At 35.3% G+C, this 17972-nt stretch overlaps 1 protein-coding gene across 1 annotated transcript in view; it reads left to right on the top strand.

The window, feature by feature from the left end:
* LOC134839805 (ovarian-specific serine/threonine-protein kinase Lok-like) overlaps positions 1 to 16494 on the top strand; it is a 135739-nt gene extending 119245 nt beyond the window's left edge. Inside the window, exons 3-7 of the mRNA XM_063855428.1 lie at positions 1680 to 1785; positions 14601 to 14728; positions 16041 to 16128; positions 16269 to 16334; positions 16403 to 16494. Coding sequence (XP_063711498.1) covers positions 1680 to 1785; positions 14601 to 14728; positions 16041 to 16128; positions 16269 to 16334; positions 16403 to 16494 — 480 coding nt within the window. The remainder of the gene's footprint in view (positions 1 to 1679; positions 1786 to 14600; positions 14729 to 16040; positions 16129 to 16268; positions 16335 to 16402) is intronic.
* Positions 16495 to 17972: the final 1478 nt, after the last annotated feature.

The following is a 17972-nucleotide window of genomic DNA, read 5'->3' as shown; positions in this document are numbered from 1 at the left end:
TAAAGGTTTGGCTTATTTCTGGCATTACGAAATATCCATGTAAAGTTTCCAAAGGTGCAGTAATTTTATCCAGGATTTTTGGCGTTTTTTATGCAATTTTTTATAATTTTTGTTTGACGAAAACGGAATTTTGAAGTATTTTTTTCCTTTCTTATTTGTCCATTCGTTTGTTTTTAAGCATAGTCATTCATTTTTGTATCGCAAGTATTGCGAAGGTCAGCTTCGCCTCTGTGTTAGTAAATTAGCAAGGTTTTGGCTAATTGGGGCTGCTTTTTAATTTTTTTTACAGGTATAGGGAAGTAATTTTGCGCTAATGCATGTGTCCATCACCCAGAATTATAATTTTTGTTTGAACTAAAAACTCTCCTAAAAAAACGTGTTTCATGTTATGGCGTGTTCACAATTGAACAACTAAACTTTATCGCAGAGCAACGAAAATCAGAGTTTTCTGTCCTCCTCGATTTTTTGCTGCTCGAGGGTGTGAACAATTTTTTTTGAGGATATCTCAAGAAACAACCGAATCGTCATTCAGGAAAAACAATCGAATCGTCATCAAGGAAACCCCACATCCGTATTAAAGAAACTTATTTTTTTCTGAAATTGTAAGTTGAACTGAAATAAAACACAAAAGGTTTGGTGCTCACTTTGTACCATCGTTTTCCTGAGATCAACGCATCAATGAATGATTAAGAAAAACTCTCACTAAGTTTAATTTTCTGCTACGGTCATCGCTGGAATCCGGTTTTTTCTGAAAATGTTATCGACAGAATCCGTTACCTAATGAGTATCAGCACTTGGCTCATTTTACCTCCGCCTTAGAAAATGTTGTAAAATATAGGGCCGACATTGTTTCATAGTCTGAACAAGATGAACGCAAAAATGCAAAATTTGAAGATCAGAAGCAGTGAAAGAGAAAGAATAAGAAAGAGATCATAAAACGAAACAAAAAGCCAGGCGATGAATGGCGGAAGATCATGAAAATCTCTTGATTTTCCAATTGTGCCACTGACTGGTGCCACCGATCAATCAGTACTATGCTAATTTCCTCGTTTTTCCAAATGTATCCTCAGGTGCCATCGGTTAAGATAATAACATTTGAAATAATTGAAGTCTGTGTTACAGTGGTTACTGTCCAAATAAGAAGTCAGAGCAAAATTTGAGTTGAGGGTTTAATAGGAAATCACCAAGATTCAGCCCGGGGATTTATTCAATAAGTTAAAACTGCTAATGAAAGCAAAATCTTGAAATGATTTTTGTAAACTAGGAAAACTAAGTCGCGATACTACGGGTTAAAGCCAAATTGTTTGCTATTTATTAGTACTTAGTGTTCGATGAATCCCTGCACGTTGTTTTTCACAGCATTCAAAATTGCCGACAAATGAAGCAATCGCGAAACTTCTAAACCATTTTTGACCAAAATCTTGTTGGCGTTATGTAAAAATTTTGGCATTGCTTTTTGCAGAACTGCTTTATGGATGCCCGTGTTGCGTGCTTACCAGTCCTGAGAAACCATTTTTTGCAAAATGATTGGTATTTATTGTTTTGTGGTAAAGAAACGCATCAATAATGCATCCCTTCGATGCTACTAGGCATGAGATCAAAATTTTTGTTGTTCAACTACTTAATGAGCGTGGATGAACATGTAATATTATGTTGATTACCCCCCTGTTTTTCACTAGAGTGATCTGGATGAAAATGAGGATGGATCACATGGACAGAATGGGGAGGCAACCGAGAAGAAGTGGGCCCAGCTCATCCCCCTCAACCCCCTTCTCACCAAAACAGGTGGGATTAAAATGAGTAGAGCAAAAGCTTGCATCTAAATAGTACTCGTAAAGTTAGACATCTCACAAAAGTTTGAAAAGTTGCGTACTTGCGCTTAAATTTGTCACGAGTGGTATAGTTTTATTCACTGTTATTCTAGATTGTTGTGTCGACCACTTCACGGTTTGTTTGTTAAAGTAAGAGTCGAGTACAAATGGTTTAGCCTATTTGATCTGATAAACTTATTAATTAGTTTCAGAAAAGTAAAATGGAATACTCACAAACCAATACTGCTGATATTACAGATATGAAACTAAAGAATTTACAAATACCTCCAAAATTCTTTATTGTTTAAAAAAGTCAAATAGCGGCGAGATACTTAATTTTCCTCGATTGGAATTTATCTATGCATTAACATACCAAACCTAACATTTGATCAACTTCTTATCACAGCGAGTTTTTGCATGCGTAATTATCATGTCTCGGAATTCGAAATTCACACTATTCTTTCTTAGCTGCAAAATAAATCTTCCTCTGGTGTTGATGGAATAAATAACCTCGTTGTTAAAGCAAGCGCGTTTGCGATTGTTACTGTTTTGAAACATCTGGCTGAATCTGTGTTCGAAAATTAGATATATATGGCGTAATTATCAGTGTTAGGAATTGGCAGAGGTCAAAGTGTAACGCTTCTCAAGGTTCTATTTTAGGCTCACTTTTGTTTCTGATATACATAAAGGACCTTCCAAATGTCTGCTTTTTAAGTGAACGTTCTTGTTTGCAGACGACATCAGTATACTTAGTTTAAACTGCTCCGTCGAAAACTCCAATAAAGACTTAGAAGCTGTCAGCAAATGGTTAATAATTAATAAATTGTCCCTGAGTTTGGAAAAAACTATTTAAGTTAGTTTATCTTTGTGTAGTGTTTGCAATCATCAATTTCATATTAATAACATGCCCTTAAAACGTGCTTCATCTTGCAAATATCTTGATATTCATTTGGATACCAAGTTATCCATTAATTTTCGTATTGATTTCGATCGAGCCAAGCTTAGAAAACAATGTGGCATCCTCCGAAAGTATGTCATTATGTTCATAAGACTGTTTTACTCAAATACTATAGCTCTAACATTAAACCAATTTGCAATACGCTTTTCTAGTTTTCTAGTATACGGTTGTACTATTTAGACAAATCTTTTGCCCCTGTTTATGATACGAAAGAAAAACACTTCGGTTAATTTACTTTAAAAGAAAATTTGAAAGCCTACGAAATGCCTTCCATGATGAAAAGATTCCGAACAGTTCGCCAGCTCCACGTAAATGAACTTTAAATATTCGCTGTGCGATCAGTCTCAGGGTTACATTCAGAAAGATTTTTAAATAAAATTTTCAAATTTGATGCGGTTTTGTACAATACTGGAAGGGCAACTTTAGTTTAATTAAAACACTTTGTCGGAAAGCAAAGTTCAACGAGTGTCACCTAGTTACTGGAGAACAAAGCTTTATAACTTACTTCGAGAAAATTCGCTTCTTACCACAAGTTTTGCTGGTTTTCTCAAGCCAATGTTTAACAGATTGCTCACCAAGTGCGCGATCTATTCATTTTAATCAATGAAGAACTGATCAATTTTTTTGTTTATGATTTGTATTTAAACTCAACTGTTATTTAAATAGAACAAATCAGACGCGTAAGTCTGCTGCCAAATTTTTTACAATTTTGATGTGGGTTTTCAAATCGCTTTCGGCGTTTGAAAGCTCCTACTTGGACTTCTTCACTGGTTACTACCGCATCGGCTCAGTTAGGTGTCTACTGACTCTCAAGGTACCATTCAATGATTTTGATGCTAAGGGATTTAGGGGAGGAAACATTGTTAGTTGAATCAGTAATCGCTATGTGAACAAGTTTAATTTTTTGTAATGAAACCGATTAAAGGTGCCAGCGACTAATGAGTTTTCAAATATTTTCTGCAAAAGAAGTCGTTTTGATACATCGTAACTTCGTTTTTTATACTTCAGTTAAGCTAATGTCATTCAAATTGAATAATCTTTTGTTCAGTAGATGTACAACTTGTTGAGATGGTGCCCCATACTATTTTATGTATTTTTAGGGCATTTGCAAGATCTTTTTCTTGAGCGGTTGCATTTAAGTAATCTTATCTGATACATCTAATTTGTTTTCAAACCAGGGCAGCATTTGGCAACCCTTATATGAATTTGTTAGCTGTCCGCTCTTCGTTACTGATGTATTTAGAGTTAATTCGTCTGATTTAAAAAATAATAACATCGAGAATTTAATTCTTCCTCTTTATGTGGCCGAGAGAGGGTCGAAGCGATGTTCGAAACTGACTCGAGATTATTTTTCTTTGTTTCATATCAAAATCTTAACAAAATGATATCGGCTTACGTGCCATTCGAGCGGAATGATTGATGTTTCGGAACATCCGGTTTGTCCGGAAAGATGTTTAAGGACATTAAATGACGCAATGGATAAAAAGTAATGGCTAAGCAAGAGTTCATTTTCGCGCCAACTGATAAACCCAATCTTTTCTGAACCCAACACTTCATTTTCGCGCCAACTGATAAACCCAATCTTTTCTGAAAACACAGAAGGTTGAGCGGAAAAACGACAGAGATTTTGTGGAGAACTAGTGATCGAAGGAATTACGGGAATCTAAAGGGAAATAATGCAAATACGATTGTTACTTAGATTGTGCTCCACATCGGGAAGGTTGATATATTTTGTGATAACTTTTTGCGGTGGTGAAGAAGCTGCTACTTTGACGGAGATCTCAGATCTGGAATGACTTACCGTTAGACTGTATTGAGGACTGTATATTGACTGGTAGCTCGCTGTCCTGAATTTAATTTAACATCCTTAGTTATCTTTCAGGATTTGAGGAGCTAGGAATTAGGGAAGAGTTGATCCAGCTCCAATAACTATAGAATTTCTCTGCTAAACACAAACAATTAAAGAATGCGGTATCAGCCCTTTTTTTAGGAGCGGCCTGATGGTATGTGGATGCTGAGATCCAGCTATGCGTTCTTCATTTTTGCATGAAACTAGTTAACTTCAATCGTTCGGCCACTACTCTTCAAATAGTAACAAGTTAGTCGACCCGATTCACGAAGGAACACATTGAATGGCTTTGAAAGAGACGGTTCAAATTGTATAAAAGCTCATTTTGACTCTAAACTATCGACATTGGATAAGGTTTAATTTCCAGTCGTTCTGCACTTTCCGGACAAATGTTGTTTTATTGGATATAATGCAATTTTTAAATTGTTCAATTGCAACCTGTGGGGTTGTGCTAAACTCTTTTCCTCTCTACCTCAGTGATTTGATTTGAATCCCGAGCTATCCACAAAATCATGCAAGTTTGCAGATTTTTAGCTAATGTTTTACCGATCTCTTATTTCGGACAAAAATAGCAGGGGCTTTTTTTGTGCTACCCATCGGGTAGTCGGAGATATTTTGTGATAACTTTTCCCAGCGGTGATGGAGATCCCAGGTCTGGAATAGCTTACAGTTGGACTGTATTTTGAATTGTTTGAGTTTTAGCTTTTTGTCCTGAATTTTATTCATCTTGTTGAGTTATTTTTCAGGTTATGAGGAGCTAGGAGTTAGGAAAAGTTCCATCTCCAATGGATGTGGAATTTTTCTACTTAATAAAAACTTATAAAAAGAGAGGTCTTAGCCCCATTTTCAGGAATCACCTTTTGGTATATGGAAGCCTTGCGTTCACAACTTTGCATTTAACTACTTAACTTCGTTCAGCGCTTGAAAACACATAAGAGCTATTTTTGATGCTACCCAATCGTTATAGAATTATGTTTTTCCGTCGTTTTGTACTTTCCGGGCGAATGTTGTGTGAGTGGAATATAATACAATTTTGGAACTGTTCAATCTCTACCGGCGTGTTTTTTGTAATTCATTTTTTTCTCTGCCTGAGTAATTTTATTTGAATACCGAGCTATCTACAAATTCATCCAAGTTTCTGGACTTCAGCAAACGCTATTTGTTTGGTATTTATTGTTTTGTGGTAAAGAAACGCATCAATAATGCAGTGATCTGGATGAAAATGAGGATGGATCACATGGACAGAATGGGGAGGCAACCGAGAAGAAGTGGGCCCAGCTCATCCCCCTCAACCCCCTTCTCGTCAAAACAGGTGGAATTAAAATGAGTAGAGCAAAAGCTTGCATCTAAATAGTTCTCGTAAAGTTAGACATCTGATAAAAGTTTGAAAAGTTGCGTACTTGCGCTTAAATTTGTCACGAGTGGTATAGTTTTATTCAGTGTTATTCTAGATTGTTGTGTCGACCACTTTACGGTTTGTTTGTTAAAGTAAGAGTCGAGTAAAAATGGTTTAGTCTTTTCGATCTGATAAACTTATTAATTAGTTTCAGAAAAGTAAAATGGAATACTCACAAACCAAAACTGCTGATATTACAGATGTACCAGAGGAATGCGATAATCAAGATGATAGCAATTATGTTCCACAACTCAGATATCAAGACCAAACACCTATTCTAAAATCTTCCCCAAAACGAAGTTGTGCCTCACTGATCCTGATTTGGCAGCAATATCTGAATCAAGCTTCAATATCAATGAGGTCATGGAGTCCAGTATTGAAAAGTTCTCAAGAAGCAAATCTCAAAATGCGTTGCGAAATTGGAAGTAACATTGGGTGCTTTTTCAAATCCTTGATAAATCAGGGCCTGAACGATGTCAACGAATCAGTTTTAAAGGAGACAAAAAACAATAGAGCTCGGGCTAGAAAAGGTAACTTAAAAGCGGTGTCAGAAGCCGATCTTGAAGATTACGGCAAAAGCTTTGAGAAAGGTCTGAATGTCACTAGAGGAACTGGAGCTGAAATTGAAAGACATATCTCTATTGCCCATTGGTTATCTGGTCGAAATACGAGCTCACGACCGAATCATAGTGCGCTTCTCTAGACGATTAGCCAAAGTAGAACTTCTCAAGAAACAAGACTCACAGGTGGAATCAGCTTGGGCACGAGAGGGCATTATGTATTTCAAATTTAAGAAGAAAACAGCATCAGTTGTATAAAAGGGCTATACGAAGGAGGAAAGAAGCTTCAATACACGATGGAAGACATTAAAAGCAGTTTTTTGAAACAGTAGCAACTGTATTCAAAGTCGTTGAATTCTTCTAATTCAAAATGTGCTAACTTTTTAAAATTGATTGTACGGTAACGCAAAATTACCACGGTGCATTGGAAGGACTAATGCATAGCCTTAAGTCAGCACCTGATATAATTTGCCTGAGTGAAACATGGTTGAAGGATTGTAATGATCACAATAGCTACCGGTTAAAAGGTTCTAATACTATAACTAATAAATCTAGAAAAGGCTTGGGAGGTGGAGTCATGATGCAATTGAAGGTTAACGTAACTGTAATCGAAGAGTTTGCATCTGAATTGGCTGAAAGTATTTCGGTTTTAGCTAAAGTTAATAATGAAGTTTTCGGGATGATGCTGGTCTACAACCCTCCCAAAGATAACAAATTTGCTTTTGTAGAAGAATTCGAAAAGGTGTTATAAAACATTAACAACAAAAAGCATCGAGCTAAAATATGCGGTGATTTAATATTAAGGTTCTGAAAGCAATCAACCTGTCATCAAAATACACTGATGTCATCGAAAATAACGAACTCAACCAACTCATTGATCATCCGACCAGATTAGGAATTACCTGCGAGACTCTGTTAGACCATATGATAGTAAAAGATAATAATGTTGAACTCGCCTATACGCTTGAAAGTCAATCCTTCCTTGATCATTACCCAATTGTTTTAGAGCTAAATACCACAAACACCAGCGTGCTATTGTCAAAAACGTATCGTGATACACTTTTCTAGAAATGTCATTGGTAGATGGATGACTTAAATATTGCTTCAGTGCATAAGTTACTGGATTTTGAAAACTTGACACAACAAAATCATTTGATGATCTATTTGAATATCAGTCGAATATACATAGTGTTTTAGATAAGTTCGCACCATTGAAAACATCCAAAGGAAGAGAACGGAAAACCGATTGCCAAAAGTTGACTAATCATATAAAAACGTAATTGCAAAGCATAACAGGCTGCATAAAGCCTGGTTCAAAAACAAAACCAGGAGCAAGATTACGCTTCGAAATTGCCCGAAGTAAAACTAACTGAAATTTTAAAATGCATGAATATTTAGTTCTATGATAAATTTAATGAATGTATTGGTGACTCAAGGCAAATATATAGGCTAAAACAATAGTGCGACAATGATAAAGGCTACGCTTCGAAAATGCCTGAAGTAAAACTGTAATTGAATGTATTGGTGACTTAAGGCAATTGCTTTGAAATGAAACTAAAGAATTTACAAATACCTCCAAAATTCTTTATTGTTTAAAAAAGTCAAATAGCGGCGAGATACCTAATTTTCCTCGATTGGAATTTATCTATCCATTAACATACCAAACCTAACATTTGATCAACTTCTTATCACAGCGAGTCTTTGCATGCGTAATTATCATGTCTCGGAATTCGAAATTCACACTATTCTTTCTTAGCTGCAAAATAAATCTTCCTCTGGTGTTGATGGAATAAATAACCTCGTTGTTAAAGCAAGCGCGTTTGCGATTGTTACTGTTTTGAAACATCTGGCTGAATCTGTGTTCGAAAATTAGATATATATGGCGTAATTATCAGTGTTAGAAATTGGCAGAGGTTCTCAAGTGTAACGCGTCTCAAGGTTCTATTTTAGGTTCACCTTTGTTTCTTATATACATAAACGACCTTCCAAATGTCTGCTTTTTAAGTGAACGTTCTTGTTTGCAGACGACATCAGTATACTTTGTTTAAACTGCTCCGTCGAAAACTTCAATAAAGACTTAGAAGCTGTCAGCAAATGTTAATAATTAATAAATTGTCCCTGAGTTTGGAAAAAACTATTTAAGTTAGTTTATCTTTGTGTAGTGTTTGCAATCATCAATTTCATATTAGTAACATGCCCATAAAACGTGCTTCATCTTGCAAATATCTTAATATTCATTTGGATACCAAGATATCCATTAATTTTCGTATTGATTTCGATCGAGCCAAGCTTAGAAAACAATGTGGCATCCTCCGAAAATACGTCATTATCTATCCATTAACATACCAAACCTAACATTTGATCAACTTCTTATCACAGCGAGTCTTTGCATGCGTAATTATCATGTCTCGGAATTCGAAATTCACACTATTCTTTCTTAGCTGCAAAATAAATCTTCCTCTGGTGTTGATGGAATAAATAACCTCGTTGTTAAAGCAAGCGCGTTTGCGATTGTTACTGTTTTGAAACATCTGGCTGAATCTGTGTTCGAAAATTAGATATATATGGCGTAATTATCAGTGTTAGAAATTGGCAGAGGTTCTCAAGTGTAACGCGTCTCAAGGTTCTATTTTAGGTTCACCTTTGTTTCTTATATACATAAACGACCTTCCAAATGTCTGCTTTTTAAGTGAACGTTCTTGTTTGCAGACGACATCAGTATACTTTGTTTAAACTGCTCCGTCGAAAACTTCAATAAAGACTTAGAAGCTGTCAGCAAATGTTAATAATTAATAAATTGTCCCTGAGTTTGGAAAAAACTATTTAAGTTAGTTTATCTTTGTGTAGTGTTTGCAATCATCAATTTCATATTAGTAACATGCCCATAAAACGTGCTTCATCTTGCAAATATCTTAATATTCATTTGGATACCAAGATATCCATTAATTTTCGTATTGATTTCGATCGAGCCAAGCTTAGAAAACAATGTGGCATCCTCCGAAAGTACGTCATTATCTATCCATTAACATACCAAACCTAACATTTGATCAACTTCTTATCACAGCGAGTCTTTGCATGCGTAATTATCATGTCTCGGAATTCGAAATTCACACTATTCTTTCTTAGCTGCAAAATAAATCTTCCTCTGGTGTTGATGGAATAAATAACCTCGTTGTTAAAGCAAGCGCGTTTGCGATTGTTACTGTTTTGAAACATCTGGCTGAATCTGTGTTCGAAAATTAGATATATATGGCGTAATTATCAGTGTTAGAAATTGGCAGAGATTCTCAAGTGTAACGCGTCTCAAGGTTCTATTTTAGGTTCACCTTTGTTTCTTATATACATAAACGACCTTCCAAATGTCTGCTTTTTAAGTGAACGTTCTTGTTTGCAGACGACATCAGTATACTTTGTTTAAACTGCTCCGTTGAAAACTTCAATAAAGACTTAGAAGCTGTCAGCAAATGTTAATAATTAATAAATTGTCCCTGAGTTTGGAAAAAACTATTTAAGTTAGTTTATCTTTGTGTAGTGTTTGCAATCATCAATTTCATATTAGTAACATGCCCATAAAACGTGCTTCATCTTGCAAATATCTTAATATTCATTTGGATACCAAGATATCCATTAATTTTCGTATTGATTTCGATCGAGCCAAGCTTAGAAAACAATGTGGCATCCTCCGAAAGTACGTCATTATGTTCATAAGACTGTTTTAATCAAATACTAAAGGTCTAGCATTAAACCAAATTGCAATACGGTTTTCTAGTTTACGGTTGTACTATTTAGACAAATCTTTTGCCCCTGTTAATGATACGAAAGAAAAACACTTCGGTTAATTTACTTTAAAAGAAAATTTGAAAGCCTACGAAATGCCTTTCTGGATGAAAAGGTTTCTAACAGTTCACCAGCTCCATGTAAATGAACTTTAAATATGCGGTTTTGTACAATACTGGAAGGGCAACTTTAGTTTAATTAAAACACTTTGTCGGAAAGCAAAGTTCAATGAGTGTCACCTAGTTACTGGAGAACAAAGCTTTATAACTTACTTCGAGAAAATTCGCTTCTTACCACAAGTTTTGCTGGTTTTCTCAAGCCAATGTTTAACAGATTGCTCACCAAGTGCGCGATCTATTCATTTTAATCAATGAAGAACTGATCAATTTTTTTGTTTATGATTTGTATTTAAACTCAACTGTTATTTAAATAGAACAAATTATACGCGTAAGTCTGCTGCCAAATTTTTTACAATTTTGATGTGGGTTTTCAAATCGCTTTTGGCGTTTGAAAGCTCCTACTTGGACTTCTTCACTGGTTACTACCGCATCGGCTCAGTTAGGTGTTTACTGACTCTCAAGGTACCATTCAATGATTTTGATGCTAAGGGATTTAGGGGAGGAGACATCGTTAGTTGAATCAGTAATCGCTATGTGAACAAGTTTAATTTTTTGTAATGAAACCGATTAAAGGTGCCAACGACTAATGAGTTTTCAAATATTTTCTGCAAAAGAATCCGTTTTGAAACATCGTAACTTCGTTTTTTATACTACAGTTAAGCTAATGTCATTCAAATTGAACCATCTTTTGTTCAGTAGATGTACAACTTGTTGAGATGGTGCCCCATACTATTTTGATGTATTTTTTAGGGCATTTGCAAGATCTTTTTCTTCAGCGGTTGCATTTAAGTAATCTTATCTGATACATCTAATTTGATTTCAAACCAGGGCAGCATTTGGCAACCCTTATGATTTTGTTAGCTGTCCGCTCTTCGTTACTGATGTATTTAGAGTTAATTCGTCTGATTTAAAAAATAATAACATCGAGAATTTCATTCTTCCTCTTTATGTGGCCGAGAGAGGGTCGAGGCGATGTTCGAAACTGACTCGAGATTATTTTTCTTCGTTTCATATCAAAATCTTAACGAAATGATTTCGGCTTACGTGCCATTCGAGCGGAATGATTGGTGTTTGGGAACATGCAGTTTGTCCGGAAAGATGTTTAAGGACATTAAATGACGCAATAGATAAAAAGTAAAGGCTAAGGAACAGTTCACTTTCGCGCCAACTGATAAACCCAATCTTTTCTGAAAACACAGAAGATTGAGCGGAAAAACGACAGAGATTTAGTGGAGAACTAGTGATCGAAGGAATTACGGGAATCTAAAGGGAAATAATGCAAATACAATTGTTACTTGAATTGTGCTCCACATCGGGAAGGTTGATATATTTTGTGATAACTTTTTCCGTTGGTGAAGAAGCTGCTACTTTGACGGAGATCTCAGATCTGGAATGACTTACCGTTAGACTGTATTGAGGACTGCATATTGATTGGTAGCTCTCTGTCCTGAATTTAATTTAACATCCTTAGTTATCTTTCAGGATTTGAGGAGCTAGGAATTAGGGAAGAGTTGATCCAGCTCCAATAAACATAGAATTTCTCTACTAAACAAAAACAACAAAAGAATGAGGTATCAGCCCTTTTTTTAGGAGCGGCCTTATGGTATGTGGATGCTGAGATCCAGTCATGCGTTCTTCATTTTGCATGAAACCAGTTAACTTCAATCGTTCGGCCACTACTCTTCAAATACCAACGTTGACCCGATTCACGAAGGAACACATTGAATGGCTTAGAAAGAGACGGTTCAAAATGTATAAAAGATCATTTTGACTCTAAACTATCTACATTGAATAAGGTTTAATTTCCAGTGGTTCTGTACTTTCCGGACAAATGTTGTTTTAATGGATAAAATGCAATTTTTAAATTGTTCAATTGCAACCTGTGGGGTTGTGCTAAACTCTTTTCCTCTCTACCTCAGTGATTTGATTTGAATCCCTAGCTATCCACAAATCATGCAAGTTTGCAGATTTTTAGCTAATGTTTTTTCGTTCTCTTATTTCGGACGAAAAAAATAGCAGGGGCTATTTTTTTGTGCTACCCAACGGGTAGTCGGAGATATTTTGTGATAACTTTTCCCAGCGGTGAAGAGGCTGGCTGCCTTTTTGATGGAGATCCCATGTCTGGAATAGCTTACAGTTGGACTGTATTTTAAACTGTTTGACTTTTAGCTTTTTGTCCTGAATTTTATTCATCGTCTTGAGTTATTTTTCAGGTTATGAGGAGCTAGGAATTAGGAAAAGTTCCATCTCCAATGGATGTGGAATTTTTCTACTTAATAAAAACTTATAAAAAGAGAGGTCTTAGCCCCATTTTTAGGAATCACCTTTTGGTATATGGAAGCCTTGCGTTCACAACTTTGCATGTAACTACTTAACTTCGTTCAGCGCTTGAAAATACATAAGAGCTATTTTTGATGCTACCCAATCGTTATGGAATTATGTTTTTTTCCCGTCGTTTTGTACTTTCCGGGCGAATGTTGTCTGAGTGGAATATAATACATTTTTGGAACTGTTCAATCTCTACCGGCGTGTTTATTGTAATTCATTTTTCTCTCTGCCTGAGTAAATTGATTTGAATACCGAGATATCTACAAATTCATCCAAGTTTCTGGAATTCAGCGAACGCTAAATCGTTTTTTTATTCCTAATAAAAATAGCAGGAGCTAGTCTTCTAACTGTCCAAATTACTCAATCAGAGAAACAAAAAATGAACGTCTACCCAACCAGTTGAAATTTTACAGTTTCAAACTTTTGTTCTGTCTTCAGAAAAAAAAATTGTAACAATTGAATCAATTATCATTATTTTGATTTTTAAACGCAGGAAAAAAAGCCTCGACCGAGTTTTTCCGCATTTCATTTTGCTTTTAATTTGAACTTTTTTTAAAATGAAGTGATCTGATTATTTTAGTTGTTTTTTCGTTTTTGCAAGTTGTTTGTTAGGATTCAAATGAAGGTTGGTATCAGATCAAATGATTTTGGCCATGACTTCAAAAGGTTTACAACGTAAAACCCAAATTTGGTCTTTGATTCCTATGAGCAGTTTTGACTAAAAGTCTGCTGACAAATTTTGCTTCAATGCACAGTGACATCTGCTACCACAGTTTTGAGCAATGCAAAACGATAATTCCATAAATTTTTATCAAACATTTTCTTGTGTATAATTTCTTCCAAACGATGCTAGTTTTTTTTGTTTCAACCACCTTCTAAAGGGATGAGAAAGAACTATTGATTAGGTGGTAATTTTTCTACTGCCCGATTGCGACTACTTCAATACCAATCCGTAGGTAGTCAAGTATAGTATCATCTAAGAGCCTTTTCAGCCCTGATTGGGTTTTCACAATAAATTTCAAAAAATATATTCGAGAAAAACTGGTGTGAAAGTTTCCATATTTCATGTTGAATAGGACGAAATATACAAATGAAACATAGATCTCGATTCAATTCTAATGCGATTATTCGAATCATTTTTGCTACTATTATCTTATTTTTCCATTTTTTGAACTACATCAATTGCCCTAATTGAACGAAAAACAGCAGCAAGATTGGCGAAAAACAAGATTAAAAACGATTCTTCTATCCTTGTTCAAGTTCAAAGCTTTTTAAGAGTCGATGAACGCAGCTGTTTAGGTCGAGATGATTTTTTTCAGGAAAAGTCTTAACATTTGGTCAGGCTCAAATTTATTTTTCCTTGTTTTGACTTTTGATTGCTTTTCAAGTTCAATTCATTGTTAAAAGGAAGGCAAATTCCACTATCTATTAGCGAAAGGGTATAGGTCATGAAAAACGTGATCGACTTCTAGTTTCGAAAGAGGAATTTAATTTTCAGATTTCCCAGCGGAAGAAAAACTTTAAAACTTTACCTAATGATCCAGTTTTTTTTTCAAATTGAGTTATTGTTATCAAAAAAGTGGTAATCATACATAGTTTTTCAAACACGTTGTAAGGCCATCTAATTTTTATTTTGAATTCCCAAAGTTGAAGTTTAAAAAAAAACAAGTCATTATTTTTTTTTCAGTTTAATTGCCTTCATTGACTTTTTCCAACTGCCTGTTTGCTATATTTTGAACTTTGCGCGGAGTTGCTTGTTGTTAATTGAAAAGGCGTATGTTCTGAAGTGTGTTTCGTTTCAGTTCTGTTAGAGCCTGTTGAGAAGTATTCATTTGGAAAGGGTGAAGATTGTGACTGCATTCTCCCAGCTGACGCCTTTTCCAGTGCATCGCTTGCAGTCATTTCTAAGAAACACTTCATCATCCACAAGGTAAACACCTAGCTATAGTTACAGCTCTTTAATCTAACCTCTCTCCATTTATTTTTACACATTCGGAGCGTATTGTCATTAGGTTTGCACTTTTTTTCCAGCCTAAGTCGCAAATATAAGGGGTCATTAATTTGGTGGCACGTTTGCAGCATCATTTTTGGTTAACTTTTGCTTCTTTTTGTATCTGGTTTATAAGTGGATAGCTCTTATTTGATAGAAATAGGTTTCATAAAAATGTATGGTTTTTAGACGCGTTGGAACATTTTTGCTTTTATCGTTTTACCGATTTTCAAAAAAGTTGTTTGAATGGAAAGATCGGCTACTTTTTGTGTGCCTGCAATTTCCGCCTGTCTCTTTTCACTTTACTCGACATTTTCAGACGGGAGAATTTTCGGCCCAGTTTTTGAATTATTTTTATTTTTTCGGACACTAGCATGTCAAATCTCAGATTAAGGGTTCATTCAATCGAAAAAACATTGTGAAGTCTCACCTGTATTAGCTGCTATTCCCGAACGAATTTTTGTAGAAAACGAGTTATGGCCTCAGGTGATATCCAAATTTCGTCAAAAACTTTTGTCAAAAACTTGAGGCATAGGGTTCAGTCGAAAAAACCGGTGTAGGTGTTTTGTCTGCATTGCAACTACGCACAAGTTTTGTGGATTTTCGGATTTAGCAAAGCTCAATTTTTTGAGTTTCTGTGCGTTTTTGGAAGTTTATTGATTTCCTCGCAGAAAACTACTGCGCGGAATTGGAGATTAAGGCTTCAATCGAATGAACAAGCATTTGTTTTTCCAATACTGGTAAGGATTCCGCTATGAACTTACGAAATATTTGACCTTAAGATCCAATTTTAGACTTTGTTCTATTTCGCAAAAACGATCATGCTAATTCTAAAATTTAGAAATTCGTGAAACGGAGATGTCTTAATCTCCTCTGCAAAAGCGTGTTTTCTGTGCACATGATAAAAATCAGATATATCCTTGTTAAATGTCCAATTTTTGACATTTTTATACTTTTTTGAAAATAAACATCCGTACGTTTCTATTTAAAGAGCGTGAAGGTGATATAAAGTTCAGTTTTGCAAAAAAAAGAGTCCATTGACACTTCACCAGCTGTCCTGTCTTGTTGGCTATCTTCTTGAACCTATACGCTGAAAGGGATTTACTTGTGGCAACGTAGGTTGTGTTAAATCGAAATGGGGAAGTTTCTGGCTTAGATTTAATTTATTTTCCAGAAAAGTTGTTAAATATTAAAGGTTTTTAGGATCATAGGATGTTCCTTTTCGAACAGTTATATTTTCAGTTCTTTTTAGCAACTTTGCAGTGCAGATATGGATGACTTCGATGTAGTTCTTCAAGATATCAGTTCTAATGGAACTCTTGTCAATGGCAATAAAGTCGGTAAGTTATCTGTCCCACTTTTATGCTCAAATATTTCAGTATCTGTCACACCTAAAAACGGCTAGTCCGAAGTTTTAAAGAATGTACAAACGAATCTCTTGATTTTTCAGCCAAAAAGATTTGTTCTTCTATGTATTTAGGCAAAAACAAGTTCCACGTATTGCAGTCCAATGATGAAATTTCCTTAGCTACTAACTCCATAAAAGGTAAGTGGCAAAAACATTAGTGGGTCGATGAAAAGATGTTCTAGATTAGTTGTAGCTGTTCTCTTTAGTGTTCATGTTTGTGTCTGCGAAGTCGACCTCTAGCAGTGTGCATTCGGATGTGGCCGACAAATACCTCGTGTCCAAACAACTCGGAAAGTGAGCAGCTATGTGGTTCTTCATATCTTAACCTACATTCTTAATTTTCTTCAATTAGTCTCTCAATCAAAGTTGTAATTATTTATATGCGGGTTTCATTTTTGAACAAGGCAGATTTAAAATTTCAACAGATAAAGGATATCCTGCATTTTTGCTTTTGAAATCTCTAAGACGAAACTGTATAATGCAGAATTATGGCATATGAAGTAAATTATGAGTAGGAAAAAGACGGAAATAAGTTAAAGTGGCATCAAGTTTGCGGTATTAATTACCGTTGATTAAGTTGTGCTGGTTTCTGCCAATCGTGAGTTCCGGAGTGCGGACTGCATTTAGGCAACCGCGTATTCATACTCGTCAGTAAGCAGACAAATACTGTATTAACCAATCAGAATCGAGATGAGAAAACAAATTTACGAAATAATTAATTATTAGTTATTCATTTCTTCCTTGTCTCGATTCTGATTGGTTAATACAGTATTTGTCTATTTACTGACGAGTCTGAATACGCGGTTGTCTAAATACTGCTACGTAACCATGAGTTCCATTCGGGGGCTATTCACATGCGCGAAGAACTGAATGGGCGAAAAAAAATCTTGAGCGAAGGAACGAAAACAAAATTAGCCGAAAGTCAATTTTTTGAAAAGAAGCAATTGCCATTCAATTAAAATGAATTAAATGAAGCAACATTTTGCTTCTTTGATAACTGAACTCTTGAAATATAAATGTTGTTCCAATTCGGCGGCGGTCAGTGAAAATTTTGCATATTTCTGCCGTTTATATATTCGGCCAATATTGATATTCAGTCCCTGGAAATGTTTACTTTCTTTCCAAATTTTAGTTTACTGAAATCCGATTGGCCTTTTCTTTCGCGCATTCGGTCCTTCGCGTATGAGGGATTCCGACGTTCAATTCACCGAACAGTATATCATGAGTTCTCCGTTGCAGTATGAGGCTGGGTTCTACTCTCTTTATGTCTACTTGAGTTCCAACCTAGTCTATCGATCTGGCTGTTATTGCAAAACCATAGCATAGCTGGCCAAGCGTTGTGTTTCAATCATATTTTTTGACGTGATACAGTGCTGATTTAAATTAACTGGACACAACGCTTTAAACTTGAAATTTAAAACGCGTTTTCCTCAAATGGGTTGAGTTTAGATGGAAACTTATGAAGACAAACCTAGCTTATACTTTTAGCAGAATTAATATGGTGTATTTTGTTTTGTGAAATTCGGGATCAAATTTTTACCACAAAAATGGGTCATATTGGTTTTTCTTACTTAATCAAAAATTACGCCAAAAATACCCAGTCGATCACAGACATAATCAGCTCAAAGTAAGCGCCTAACGTAGCCCAACAAATTTTAAGCAGGGTATATTCTCCAAAACATTGTATAAGTTGATTTATTTTTGTTTGATAGACAAAAAAGTTCGTTTTGTTTTTCAATATATAATATCATTTTTTTAAATAAAAAATCAATTTTT

The sequence above is a fragment of the Symsagittifera roscoffensis genome, chromosome 2 (genome assembly GCF_963678635.1).
Source record: "Symsagittifera roscoffensis chromosome 2, txSymRosc1.1, whole genome shotgun sequence".
Lineage (NCBI taxonomy): Eukaryota > Metazoa > Xenacoelomorpha > Acoela > Convolutidae > Symsagittifera > Symsagittifera roscoffensis.
Note: the sequence above shows the minus strand (reverse complement) of the source record. Positions and strands in the feature narration are given on the sequence as shown.